The sequence below is a fragment of the Bufo bufo genome, chromosome 4 (assembly GCF_905171765.1).
Source record: "Bufo bufo chromosome 4, aBufBuf1.1, whole genome shotgun sequence".
NCBI lineage: Eukaryota > Metazoa > Chordata > Amphibia > Anura > Bufonidae > Bufo > Bufo bufo.
Window position 1 is genome coordinate 195,403,560 of NC_053392.1, and position 15,396 is coordinate 195,418,955.

Below are 15,396 nucleotides of genomic sequence, written 5' to 3' on the forward strand. Positions count from 1 at the left end.
CCTTTTGGCCTCCGTTGGGTTGCTATGTGGTATTCTTGATATTCACAGCAGACAGAGCTTTCCTATACATAGGGCCACTGCATTGTGGCCAATGGGTATACAGTGCATACGTCAAAGATGGAGGTCAGAGGTATCCATCATGGAATGTATAGATGGATGTATTATACACACGTGATACAAAGCAGGCGCTTTCTTTACTCACCCTCTTTCTTCTTTCTCTCTACTCATACTTTGACGCAATTGATTCAGTTTCTGTTCCATTTCCTGGTTTTGCCTCTGAAGTTGCAGGCTTTCCATCCGGAGCTCTCGGATATTCCTAAACAAACACTGCAGATGAGACCTGCACATAAATTCTGGCAACATTCATGAAAATCTATGGTAGCCTGAAAAGTAACTCAACCTAAAAATTTTACTTGCTTGGGGCTAAAGTTTTTTCTAAGTTGGATTTAAGAGGGGCATACAACCTAGTCAGGGTCAGGGAAGGGGACGAATGGGAGACGGCCTTCAATACCCCTGAGGGTCATTTCGAGAATTTGGTTATGCCCTTTGGTTTGATGAATGCTCCGGCCATCTTCCAACATTTTGTGAACAGCATTTTTTTTATCATTTAATGGGCAAATTTGTACTGGTGTATCTAGATGACATTTTGATTTTTTTCTCCTGATTTCAAGAATCATCGGGACCACCTATGTCAGGTCTTGCTGATTCTGCGGGAGAATAAATTCTACGCTAAACTGGAAAAATGTGTGTTTGCGGTTCCGGAGATTCAATTTCTTGGTTTTCTTCTCTCCGCTTCTGGTTTTCGGATGGACCCTGAGAAGGTCCGCGCTGTGCTTGATTGGGAGCTTCCTGAGAATCAGAAGGCGCTGATGCGGTTTTTGGGTTTTGCCAATTATTACAGAAAGTTCATTTTGAATTATTCCTCTGTTGTTAAGCCACTCACTGATATGACTAAAAAGGGGGTGGATTTTTCCTCGTGGTCGGTAGATGCGCATAAAACCTTTTCTAGTATTAAAGAGAGTTTTGCTTCCGCTCCCATTTTGGTACAACCTGATGTCTCTCTACCTTTTATTGTTGAGGTGGATGCTTCTGAGGTGGGTGTGGGTGCGGTCTTATCTCAGGGTCCCTCTCCTGCCAAATGGCGACCGTGTGCCTTTTTCTCAAGGAAACTCTCCTCTGCAGAGAGAAATTACGATGTGGGAGATAGGGAGTTGTTGGTCATCAAATTAGCTTTTGAGGAATGGTGCCATTGGTTAGAGGGAGCCAGACACCTTATTACCATGTTTACCGACCATAAGAATCTGGCCTACTTGGAATCGGCCAAGCGTCTGAACCCGAGACAGGCCAGATGGTCTTTGTTCTTTTCTAGGTTTAATTTTGTTGTTACGTTCCGCCCTGGGGTTAAAAATGTGAAGGCGGATGCCCTGTCACGTTGTTTTCCGGGAGGGGGGCACTTTGAATACCCGGGTCCCATTTTGGCTGAAGGGGTGGTCGTCTCTGCTCTTTATCCTGATTTGGAGGCAGAGGTTCAGGCAGCCCAGGCAGAGGCTCCTGATCTTTGTCCTCCTGGGAGGTTGTTTGTGCCTCTCGCTTTACGACACAAGGTTTTTAAGGAGCACCACGATACTGTCCTTGCTGGGCACCCGGGGAGTAGAGCCACAGTGGATCTCATTGCTCGGAGATTCTGGTGGCCGGCTCTTCGTAAGACGGTTGAGGGTTTTGTGGCAGGCTGCGAGACCTGCGCTCGTGCCAAGGTCCCTCATTCACGGCCATCGGGTTCTCTCCTCCCGTTACCCATTCCTTCCCGTCCTTGGACGCATCTGTGCATGGACTTCATTACGGACCTGCCTCGTTCCTCAGGGAAGACTGTGATTCTGGTGGTAGTGGACCGTTTTAGCAAAATGGCACATTTCATTCCCTTTCCTGGGTTACCCAATGCTAAGACGCTGGCGCAAGCGTTTGTTGATCATATTGTTAAATTGCATGGCATTCCTTCAGACATCGTTTCTGATAGGGGCACGCAATTTGTTTCCAGATTCTGGAAGGCCTTCTGTTCTCGCTTGGGGGTTCGGTTGTCGTTCTCTTCTGCTTTTCACCCGCAGTTGAATGGTCAGACCGAACGAGTCAATCAGAATCTGGAGACATATCTGCGCTGTTTGATGGCGGAGAATCAGGAGGATTGGTATTCTTTTTTGTCCCTTGCTGAGTTTGCTTTAAATAACCGTCGCCAGTAGTCCTCTGATAAGTCACCATTTTTTGGTGTATATGGGTTTCATCCGCAGTTTGGGACATTCTCTGGAGAGGGGTCTTCTGGTTTACCTGATGAGGAGAGATTTTCCTCGTCTTTGTCATTTATTTGGCAAAAGATTCAGGGTAATCTGAAGAGGATGAGTGAGAGATATAAGCGTATGGCGGATAAGAGACGTGTGCCTGGTCTGGACCTGAATGTTGGTGATCTTAGTTGTCTGGTTGTCTACAAAAAATATCAAACTGAAGGTTCCCTCCTGGAAGTTGGGTCCTAAGTTTATTGGGCCTTACAAGATCTTGTCCGTCATCAATCCCGTTGCCTTCCGTCTTGTCCCTTGCTGAGTTTGCTTTAAATAACCGTCGCCAGTAGTCCTCTGATAAGTCACCATTTTTTGGTGTATATGGGTTTCATCCGCAGTTTGGGACATTCTCTGGAGAGGGGTCTTCTGGTTTACCTGATGAGGAGAGATTTTCCTCGTCTTTGTCATTTATTTGGCAAAAGATTCAGGGTAATCTGAAGAGGATGAGTGAGAGATATAAGCGTATGGCGGATAAGAGACGTGTGCCTGGTCTGGACCTGAATGTTGGTGATCTTAGTTGTCTGGTTGTCTACAAAAAATATCAAACTGAAGGTTCCCTCCTGGAAGTTGGGTCCTAAGTTTATTGGGCCTTACAAGATCTTGTCCGTCATCAATCCCGTTGCCTTCCGTCTTGATCTTCCTCAGACTTGGAAGATCCATAATGTTTTTCACAGGTCCCTATTAAAACCTTATGTCCAACCCACTGTACCCTCCTCTTTGCCTCCTCCTCCGATTATTGTTGATGGTAATCTTGAATTTCAGGTCTCTAGGATTGTGGATTCTTGCATTATCCATGGTTCTCTTCAGTACCTCGTTCATTGGGAGGGTTATGGTCCTGATGAGAGGATGTGGTTCCCAGTGGCGGACATTAAGGCCACTCGTCTCTCATCAGGGCTTTCAATAGGTCTCATCCTGCGAAGGTGGGCTCTGAGTGTCCGGAGTCCACCCGTAGAGGGAGGGGTACTGTCACCGCCAGTTCTGTGAGAGGATCTGGCAAACGTTCTTCTCTACCTCTTGTATGATGTTCTTTGTTTTGGTTTCACTTTCTCATCTCCTTTCCTTCTGCCAGGTGTCACTTATTTCGACTAATCGTCTTCCTTTATAATCCCTCCCATACTGCCTCACTTTGCGGTTTATACTACTTCCTGGATGAGGTGTTCACGGCTGGAGGCTGCTTCTGCTGTTTGTTCAGATAAGTTACTTTATTGTGTTTCCTTGCTGGCTTGATTCTAGGTGACCCTGACTCCGTCCGTATTAAGTGCAGGGAGCCGGTGGTCGGGTCCCCTCACTATTATAGGGTTTTCAGGTGTCACACAGTATTAGGTACGCGGGCATGCAATCGTCTACCATACAGACCCTTGCATGTGCATAGCAGTCAGGGAGAGCTCTTAGGGTTTTATAGGGCTCACCTATAAGCTCCTTAGTTTGGTATCAAGCCAGTCGCTCGTTTATTTATATGTTCCAGCTATCTGCTAACTTCATTCGTGACACTGAGGCATTGTACTCACTTGGCTTTTAATCTGACGGAGTTCCCACTCTTTGCAGGAGGAACTAGGAAATCACTGCTCATGCTTGCTGCAGAAATGGCTCCTCTCAGCGCCTAAAGGGGATAGAAGAATAACGGTTACTGATACACACCAGTGTTCAGGTATATTTCCCTGTGTGACTTGTGGTTAGATAGGACATACAAGTACCGTCTAATATCGAGGATGCCTTTTCTCTACCCATCAACCCTATTGACTGGATACACTGATATATCATACACGTGGATATACTGAGGCAGTTCATACACTTGTACTGCATACGATAGGCAATGTATAAAGGTTACCCGCAGGGAGTATTTACATTCTACCGCCCAGATTTATGAAAGTTTCTGGACCTAGAAACTGTCTAAAAAGTGCACAACTAGGGTTTATTACACTTTTTTCTGATTGGCTTGGCAGGGGGGTGGGGTTTAACAGGAAGGGTTGGAAATTGGCGTGACCAAAACAACAACATTTTGCCCCAAATTCTTCTATAAAATTCTGTCTGAAAGTAAGTCAACCAACAGTATGGCATTAGACAAAAGTGTCTATCCTTGCACCACAAGTCTACATCGCCTATAGTATTAGTAATTTTAGGGCTATGTGTACACAAAGGCTTCAGACAAGGTGGGGGGGGATAGTGTATCAACATCTTCTGATGGCAATAGAAAGTAAACTCTAAGGGGGAGATTTATCAATCTGGTGTAAAGTAGAACTGGCTTAGTTGCCCACAGCAACCAATCAGATACCACACTGCAGCAGAAAATACCACCCCAGCAGAACCAAAAACCACAGTGCAGCATAAAATACTGCCCAAGCAGAACCAAATACCACAGTGCAGCAGAAAATACTGCCCAAGCAATACCAAATACCACAGTGCAGCACAAAATACCGCCCCAGCAGAACCAAATACTGACTGTTAGCCGCAAGGAAGGCTCAGGTTGCCCCAGTGGGTGTCAGCCTACCAGAAAATTTCCCTGTAGGGTCTATGGCCAGTCCACCAACGTGTTTGTATATATAACGGTGTGCATCCATTATGTTTTTTGTAATTGTTTGCTTCATGGATATGCACCTGTGATTCTGAAGGTTCTAGTCTAAATTTTCTTGCAATATATTGAGGGTAGCGCCTCTTTTAGACTGAACACGCCCATTCGCCTGGGACTTCTGAGCAGAGTACGTTTGTAGCTGGTTCCTATACTGCCCTGAATATTGTAGGCTTAAGTAAGTCCAAAGTGAGGCAGTATATTTAGTGATAGGGGCCCATCTGCGGAAGCCACCTTGACGCCTGGTAGATGGGCCCGACACATATGTGCGCTAAGAGCTTCCATTATTCATTTATAGTCAGTATTGTACCACTTTTATCTAGAATGATCCCCATTTCTTAGCTCTATTATTTGTATATATAACTGTGGGCAGCCATTTTGTTTTTTGTAATTATGTTTGCTTCATGGATATGCACCTGTGATGCTGAAGGTTCTAGTCTAAATTTTCTTGCAAAGACTGTTAATATACACAGGCTCACAATCTAATCTCCCAATGTCAGACACACACACTAGAGATCATAGGAAGCCAATAATATTAGTATCTTCTTAGTGCAATGTCAAGGATTCTAATGTTTCTCACTATTCGTACACTGTGTGCTTGTTGTCAGTGAATGGTGTGGGGTTTCGCTCTGGTAGATAGGGTAAGGGTATTTTCACACTAGCATTTTTCTTTTCCGACATAGAGTTCCGTCCTAGGGGCTCTATACCGGAAAAGAACTGATCAGTTTTATCCCCATGAATTCTGAATGGAGAGTAATCCATTCAGGATGCATCAGGATGTCTTCAGTTCAGTCTTTTTGACTGTTCAGTGCGGAGATAATACCGCAGCATGCTACGGTTTTATCTCAGCCAAAAAAACGGAACACTTGCCTGAATGCCCATAGGAATGTATTAGTGCTGGATCCGTCCTTCCGGTCTGCACATCTCCCGGGTTAAAGATCTGGACCCGAACCTGCCGATTATAGACCAGACTTTGAGCTCGCTGAGCTGCCTCCATATGCTCTCTTACAAGGGGCAACACTGTTTCCATACGTTCCTGCATCTGGGTGACGTATTCGTTAATAATAGGAGAGAAGCTGATGTCTCCTGCCCATCACTCCGATAGTAGTAATTAGCATATGGAGCAGGAGACTGTAACTGGGGCACAGCAGGCGAACGGAGCGGCGTCCAGGAATAAAAGTAGGTACAGGGAGATCCCTGGGCGCCGCTCTACGTGTCCTGCTAACTTAACTAAGTCCAAACCCATAGAAAAGGCCGTCCTATCATTGGTGGCGCAGTGCGCCCGCCCCTCTCGCCTCATTGGTGGCAGCAGCACAGGGGGAGGGAGAGACTGCTTCCTTCTCCCCTGTGCTGCTAAGGGAACATGAGCGCGCTAACAGCAGCGCGCTCATGTTCTGTGATACTAGACTGCGCAGCAGCACAGGCTAGTATAGAAAAAATGGACGATATCGATATCGGAATTTCGATATCCACAACAACCCTACAGCAGACTGATAAAAAAGAAAATGGCTGCACACCATTATACATGCAAACAATAGAGATAAGAAATGGGGATCATTCTAAATAAAAGTGGTATCATACCTACTATAAATGAGTCAATGGAAGCTCTTAGCGCATATATTTGATCAAACATGTGTCGAGCCCATCTACCAGGCGTCAAGGTGGCTTCCGCAGACGGGTACCTAACACTAATATACTGCCTCTCTTGGACTTACCTAAGCCTACAGTTTTCAGAGCAGTAGGAACAATAGAGCTAAGAAATGGGGATCATTTTAAATAAAACTGAGCCAGGCCCATAGTGGGTACATCCCGGGTGGGTTTCGACGTCATCTAAGGGTGTCATCTTAGGGATCTCCGCACGGACCGCTTTCCAGACATCATGGACGCTTTGGGATGTTCCTGCCGTCGGTATAGCCATCGCGTGTTGTAACAGCAGCAGGTTGGTTTCTCGCTGCTGCTGGTTAGCCTACACAAGAGCTTTCATTATGGCCTCCATTTTGTCGAGGGTCACGGGTTGAAATTTATCAGGTTTAATGCAAGACATACAACCGTGCCCAGAGCAAAAATGAAAAACAACAATACTTCGGCGATCATGCCTGCCCCACTGCGCTTGCCCGCATTCCCCCACCAATTGTGGGGTTTCGCTCTGGTAGATAGGGTAAGCGGACGCAGTACAGAGGCAAAATACAAGTTCTTAACGCAAAACTTCAGTGTTTTATTCACACTTGAGGCAAATGCACAAGACAATGCGCTACTTTGTAGTCTTGGTGTTTACGTCACACACAATGGAAAGTACATCTTGGTGTTACTTCACACAAATTGGAAAGTTCATATAAAACAAGTCACCTTGATGTCAGTTCTGCCTCCAGCAGTCCACGGCAGGCTTTAGGGAACCTGTTTCCTCAGCCCATGGGTCTCAGCCCTCCAGCCTCAGATCCCAACACAGAGATCCTGCTGCTGAGCACAGCTGCCTATTTAAGGACAGCCAGGTGCTGCCAAAAACCCGGACCGGCAATTAAAATCCAGTCCGGTATTTGACCCCACCTGGCTGCAAATCAGCCCAGCAGCACACGCTGGGAGGAAAATAACTGTTTTACCAAACCATTCCCCTTAGGGCTCATTCAGACGGCCGTATGCTGTCCGCAAAAATACTGAATGCTATCCGTTTTTTTGCGGATCCGCAAAAAAAATGAAACATGTCCTATACTTGTCCGTGAAAATCAGGACATGGCCCCATTGAAGTCTATGGGTCCGCAAAAATACTGAATGCTATCCGTTTTTTTGCAGATCCGTTTTTTTGCGGATCCGCAAAAAAACGGATAGCATTCAGTATTTTTGCGGACAGCATACGGCCGTCTGAATGAGCCCTTACTGTGTCACAATGGGTACATTGTTGTCGACAGTTAGAGGCTGAAAGACGTTTTCATGCACTGACGGCCAGCAGAATGATGAAATACATTACGGGGAAGTTATCATGAGGGGAATATTTGAAGTCATTGGAGTCGTTGCAGTACTTTATCAAATGTCACATGATAAATCCATCTTATTCTTTAACCGAACACTTTTGTCTAGAGAAGCTCCTCCAGTTTTCCTACTCCACCCTTCTACTGGTGAGATTGCGACTTTTTTAAAAACTCTCAGTGACCCGCGTTACAAAACTAGAGTGAGTACATTTTTGTGCAAGTGCAAAAAGTCGCAAAAGCCCTATTTTGCAACTTTTTGATGCCAGGGCAATTGTATATAAGAGATTTGCATAACTGCATTATACAATAATCAAAGGTAGCCTGTCAGCAGTTTTGACTATGCTGAACTGCTCACAAGACTAGGCGAGGGCTGGGAAGAGCAGTACACACATTTATTGGGCGTTTTTATTATCAGGATTAATCAATATGAGCTTTTATTCTGCCAGATTCTGCTCCAGCAAGTGCCCAGGAGGCGTAGCTTCATTGTGAAGTGCTCTCTGCATTGAGCTACTTCATAGCAACTCTCCTCTGAGTGACAGCTGTAGTGTTCTCCTGGTTTCCATCTTGGGCATTGGAGGTATATTGCTATGCCCCAATGTCAGATAGGTGTGAGACCCGCACCTTTACTTAGAATGGAACCTGAAAAGTGCCGGAGGGTGCACCGCACGCGGCCACCCTCCATTCATTTCTATGGGACTGCCGAAAATAGCTGGAGCACTGGCTCGGCTATTTACGTAAGCCCCAAAGAAGTGAATAGAGCGGTGGGCACTCCCATTAATTTCAATGGGACTTCTGTCGCTTGGTTATTTTCAGTACTCTAATAGAAATGAATGCAGAGCAGCTGCGCATGTGCAGTGTGCCCTTTGGCACTTTGTAGGCCCTATTCTAAGTATAGGTGTGGGCACCAGATGTGGGACATGCATCTATCAGGCGTTGTTGGTATATCCTAGTTATATGCCCCCAATGCCCAAAACTAGCCAGCCCCTGTAAACCCTTGAGGACCTTCTATCAGATGTGACCACGGCATCTGATCAGTCCGGAAGCAGAAGCCACACACTTCCACTCTGGTAACAGCGTTCCCCGGCTGAGAACGGGGAACCTGTTACATTGATCTAATAGACAGAAGCCTCAAGCAGGCTTCAGAGTCTATTAGATGAATATATCAATACAGGCCACTAGGTGTATTGAAAATTAAGTGTTCAATGATAGCTATATAGCCATCAATGAACACAATGGACAATCTAATCATTGCCAGTTATAGTCACCCAGAATGACTTAAAAAAAAGTAAAAAGCAAAGTTAAACCTTTATATATATATATATATATATATATATATATATATATATACAGTACAGACCAAAAGTTTGAACACACCTTCTCATTCAAAGAGTTTTCTTTATTTTCATAACTATGAAGGCATCAAAACTATGAATTAACACATGTGGAATTATATACATAACAAACAAGTGTGAAACAACTGAAAATATGTCATATTCTAGGTTCTTCAAAGTAGCCACCTTTTGCTTTGATTACTGCTTTGCACACTCTTGGCATTCTCTTGATGAGCTTCAAGAGGTAGTCCCCTGAAATGGTCTTCCAACAGTCTTGAAGGAGTTCCCAGAGATGCTTAGCACTTGTTGGCCCTTTTGCCTTCACTCTGCGGTCCAGCTCACCCCAAACCATCTCGATTGGGTTCAGGTCCGGTGACTGTGGAGTCCAGGTCATCTGGCGCAGCACCCCATCACTCTCCTTCATGGTCAAATAGCCCTTACTTTCAAAGTTTTCCCAATTTTTCGGCTGACTGACTGACCTTCATTTCTTAAAGTAATGATGGCCAATCGTTTTTCTTTACTTAGCTGCTTTTTTCTTGCCATAATACAAATTCTAACAGTCTATTCAGTAGGACTATCAGCTGTGTCTCCACCTGACTTCTCCTCAACGCCACTGATGGTCCCAACCCTATTTATAAGGCAAGAAATCGCACTTATTAAACCTGACAGGGCACACCTGTGAAGTGAAAACCATTTCAGGGGACTACCTCTTGAAGCTCATCAAGAGAATGCCAAGAGTGTGCAAAGCAGTAATCAAAACAAAAGGTGGCTACTTTGAAGAACCTAGAATATGACATATTTTCAGTTGTTTCACACTTGTTTGTTATGTATATAATTCCACATGTGTTAATTCATAGTTTTGATGCCTTCAGTGTGAATCTACAATTTTCATTGTCATGAAAATAAAGAAAACTCTTTGAATGAGAATGTGTGTCAAAACTTTTGGTCTGTACTGTATATACACTCACCTAAAGAATTATTAGGAACACCATACTAATACGGTGTTGGACCCCCTTTTGCTTTCAGAACTGCCTTAATTCTACGTGGCTGTCATGCCCCGCCCTGACTATGTGCGGAGGTCGGCCAGAATAGCAGCACGAGTTTAGTGTTTTGTTTTGGAGCCGTGCTGGATCCGCCTCCCATCAGGTGCACTGGGTGGGGTCATTAGATTAAATAGCACTCCAGCCCAGTGCTCTGAGCGGATTATAGGAATCACTTTGGTCTTGGAAGCTAGGAAGGAAGGTTGTCTGTTCCAGCTCAGAAAGATAAGTGTGGTTTCAAGTTTGATTGTTTTGTGTCATCTCTCCCATCCAGGTTCTGTGCGAGCAGGCTGCTCCTATTTCCCCTCTTCACCATCTCAGGGAATTTAGGGTGTTTCAGCCCAGGAACGCGGACACATCATACCTACCACCAAGGTCTGCATGTGGGCTGAGCAGTGCAGGGAGAGATGTCAGGGATTAGCTAGGAGGTGACCCTTCCCCTGCCTCTCGCCTAGAGCCTGGTTGGTGGTTTATCTGTTAGTCTGAGTGCACGTCCGCCGTGACAGTGGCATTGATTCAACAAGGTGCTGATAGCATTCTTTAGAAATGTTGGCCCATATTGATAGGATAGCATCTTGCAGTTGATGGAGATTTGAGGGATGCACATCCAGGGCACGAAGCTCCCGTTCCACCACATCCCAAAGATGCTCTATTGGGTTGAGATCTGGTGACTGTGGGGGCCATTTTAGTACAGTGAACTCATTGTCATGTTCAAGAAACCAATTTGAAATGATTTGAGCTTTGTGACATGGTGCATTATCCTGCTGGAAGTAGCCATCAGAGGATGGATACATGTTCTCATTCTGTTTACGCCAAATTCGGACTCTACCATTTGAATGTCTCAACAGAAATCGAGACTCATCAGACCAGGCAACATTTTTCCAGTCTTCAACACTCCAATTTTGGTGAGCTCGTGCAAATTGTAGCCTCTTTTTCCTATTTGTAGTGGAGATGAGTGGTACCCGGTGGGGTTTTCTGCTGTTGTAGCCCATCCGCCTCAAGGTTGTGCGTGTTGTGGCTTCACAAATGCTTTGCTGCATACCTCGGTTGTAACGAGTGGTTATTTCAGTCAACGTTGCTCTTCTATCAGCTTGAATCAGTCGGCCCATTCTCCTCTGACCTCTAGCATCCACAAGGCATTTTTGCCCACAGGACTGCCGCATACTGGATGTTTTTCCCTTTTCACACCATTCTTTGTAAACCCTAGAAATGGTTGTGCGTGAAAATCCCAGTAACTGAGCAGATTGTGAAATACTCAGACCGGCCCGTCTGGCACCAACAACCATGCCACGCTCAAAATTGCTTAAATCACCTTTCTTTCCCATTCTGACATTCAGTTTGGAGTTCAGGAGATTGTCTTGACCAGGACCACCCCCCTAAATGCATTGAAGCAACTGCCATGTGATTGGTTGACTAGATAACTGCATTAATGAGAAATAGAACAGGTGTCCCTAATAATTCTTTAGGTGAGTGTGTATATATATATATATATATATATATATATATAAAAGTTCAAATCACCCCCTTTCCTTAAAATAAAAATACTTAAGAAAAAAAAAACATCATGGGCGAAAATCATTTTACTACAAAATCAAGGTGACAACTTTATCTCAGTGTGATTTTGTAGTAAAAAGATGACAGAGATGCAAGGAGCATTATCAATCATGTTACTGCTCCGTGTCTCTGCTGTCCGGAGCGGGGCTTGGCTCTCTTTCATGCAGCGGATTACTTGCACGGCATCCGCTCGTGTGAATGAGCCCTAAAGAGGTTGTACGTTTCGGTTGTCCAGAATGAGATATACTCCTTTCCATTCTCCTTTCTAATAGATCAAGGTCCTGAAGAAAATCCTCTATTTCATGTCTGACCTGTCAATATCTGTGAACCAAAAACTTTTTTCTCTAGTAAACCTACAGATACATAAAAGTACATGTAATAGCAATTCCTTCACAACAACCTCCGTCTAGGGCAGTGGGGTACAGAGAACAGCGTCTAATACAGTACTTAGTCTGACTGCCAAAAAAAGCTTTAGGGAATTGGAATTTCTAAAATTGCCCTTTATATTCAGATGCCCCAGAACTAAAAATATTAACAAACCAGCATAATAAATTGAGGGCTGGCCCAACGCCAGACTAGATTCAATCTACAACACAAAACAGCACTATGACTCTTAATTCATTCATCTCGCTTTATCATTGATCACTGTAGGAACAGAGGTGACTGCATTCAAAACTGATTTTCTTTCTGTCATAGATATATCTCAAACTGAGCCAAGGCAGGAGAAATAAAATGCCAGTAAATCATTTATGCATAAGGATCTCACAGCTGCCGTGTCCTCACATGAAAGGTGAGCTGAAAATAGCTAGTATCATACAGTCTAATAAACCCCCAAGCGCAGCTCTGCAGAAGGATACTTGTCGAGCCTTAAAAAGCTTGTAATTTCAAGTGCGTCTTCACACAATATAAAAAATAATGCAACAGGACACCGCGTACACAGTACCTAACCAGCATAATGACTGCTGTTGTATAGTAGTCTATACCAAGCACAAAGGAAATGCCAAGGGTCCTGAAAAAATGAAAGGGAGTCTGTCACCTCCATATGGCCATGTACAGTGCTTACATTGTCCTGTAGCACATCTATACATGAATGTAATGGTACCTATTTTCTTTAGACCTGCAGAAGCTGGAAAAACGACGTTTAAATTATATGCAAATGAGCACTCGCAAGTGCCCAGGGGCGGTGTTCACTGTGTAGGAGCCCAGGCCGCTCTGCCTCGTTTCATTGTTACTCCGCCCCAGCCTCTGCTTATTCCCTTGCGTCATCCTTCGGCCGAGATCCCACGCCTGCGCACTGCCTCGCCGGGGCATCGCACTGAGATGCCCATTGTGGCATGGCATGGCTTCAACTAGTGCACAGGCGTCGGCGAGGCAGTGCGCAGGCGCGAGATCTCGGCCGAAGGATGACGCAAGGGAATAGGAGGGCGGGCATAAGCAGAGGCTGGGGCGGAGTAACAATGAAATAAGGCACAGTGAACGCCGCCCCTGGGCACTTGCGAGTGCTAATTTGCATATGAATTAAACTTCGTTTTTTCCAGCTTCTGCAAGTGTAAAGAAAATAGGTACCATTACATTCATGTATAGGTGTGCGAAAGGACAATGTAAGCACTGTATATGGCCATATGGAGGTGACAGACTCACATCCGCATTTTCTGCAGACCGCACGCAGACCCACTAATTTCTATAGGGTCGCAAAAATGACGACAGCACACAGACGTCATCCATGTTGCTGTGCCGGACATTTTAGAACAGTGTGAGAAAAGTGTTGGATGCACAGATCCAGTATCTGTATCTCGCGGACCGTAAGGCTACGTCTACACGACGACATTTGTCGTGCGACAATAAGTCGCGCGACAGATAGGGCACATCTACACTGCAACATTTGTAGCACAACATTTTGTTGCACTAATGTCGCGCGACAATTTTTATAATGGCAGTCTATGGTGTCGCACTGCAACATGCAACATGCTGCGACTGCGACGCAACAGTCGCAGAAAAATCCATCTCGAATGGATTTTCTGAGACTGTTGCGTTGCAGCATTTTGCAGTGCGACACCATAGACTGCCATTATAAACATTGTTGCGCGACAATAGTGCAACAAAATGTCGCGCGACAAATGTCGTCGTGTAGACGTAGCCTAAAACAGATAAGGTCGTGGGCAGGAGACCATACACTTTTATCAGTTTAGCTGGAGGCAACAAAGGTTAGTACAGGATACCCTGAGAATCTATCAGCAAACTACAGACTACTGTTTACAAAGGGGATGCAGAGGGCAGACTGCCATAAAACAGTCTACAGCCTGCAAGGAAAACAAGACCTTTAAAATCTACCACTGCTGTCATAAAAATTAAAGGGGCTGTCCAGCTGTTACTATTAATGACCTACCCTCAGGATAGGTCATCAATATCTGATCGGCAGGGGTCTGACAACCAGCACCCGTGCTGATAAGCTATGAGATGAGGAGGCGGCGCTCCTTTGGAGCGGTGGCGTAGTGTAATTACAAGCACGTGCTCCATAACGCAAGTACTTGGAGCGGGTACTTGCACATCTGAGACAAAGTGCAGTGTAATGAAAGGGAAGCAGCACTCGCATGGAGAGCCGGGTGTCGGACCCCGACCGATCAGATTTTGATGACCTATCCTGAAATAGGTCATCGATATTAACGGGTGGACAACCCCTTTAAGACCACAACCAACACTACTGGAAGCAATAAAACACATACAAAAGACATTTTCTGTTTATGCAGTCTGTTCTCACTTGCTTTTTTAGCTGTCGATCTTTTCAGGATGTTTGACAGCAAAATTAGTGCAGTCTGCAGCACTGACGACATTCATTGGAGACATGAAAAACCCCATTAATGTCAAGTCAGAGAGCATCATGGCGTCTATTATAAATTGAAGCCAAGACGCTATTGTAAACAGAGCCTTATATTATAATATTTTTAGTAATTGCAAAACATTTAATGGCACAAAATAAATTATAATTAACACAAAACCATTCATTATAAAAGGAGAACAATTAAAATAATGGAACATCCGTCTCCATCAAATAATGGAGCACCACCTGATGGACCGCACTGACTGTAATAGGATCTGATTTCCATAAAAAAATACAGCATTTTACCTGACAAGAAAACACAGCATGCTGGACTATTCTTTTCCAGATTTTGACAGAATCTGCATCAAATGCTCCTGACAGACAATGTGGGTGAAACCTAACATGGACTTCTGTGCAGGTTATCATACCCCATCAGTCAGAGAATGGTTGCTCTCTGATTGTCACATATGGAGGTCCTTTTTTTTCCAGAAAAGTAATGAGAAGATCACTTGCCCATCAAGTCCCCTCCATGCCAAATTATGCCGTTTTATTGTGGCCACGACCCGACATTTACCAGCGCCCAGATCACAGCATCAGATTAGTTGGACAAACACACAAATATCGGTAAAATCTCCATGTTACACTGTCCTCCTGTCCCTACTGGATGTAGCTGTCATGGAGGGAAGGGAAGAGTGCAGCCCTGGACTCCACCCGCACCTGTGTCCCAACCTACTTGCTCGACCCATCCTATCTGACGGCGTACAACTTGGCGGCAGTCCCTAGCTTAAATACGTAGA

The 15,396-nt window shown here is 44.9% G+C and overlaps 1 protein-coding gene across 1 annotated transcript in view; it reads right to left on the reverse strand.

Annotated features, from left to right (window-relative positions):
• ZBBX (zinc finger B-box domain containing) overlaps nucleotides 1-15,396 on the reverse strand; it is a 215,307-nt gene that overhangs the window by 170,891 nt on the left and 29,020 nt on the right. The window contains 2 exon segments of the mRNA XM_040429970.1: nucleotides 203-316; nucleotides 3,836-3,927. Coding sequence (XP_040285904.1) covers nucleotides 203-316; nucleotides 3,836-3,897 — 176 coding nt within the window. The 5' untranslated portion in view covers nucleotides 3,898-3,927.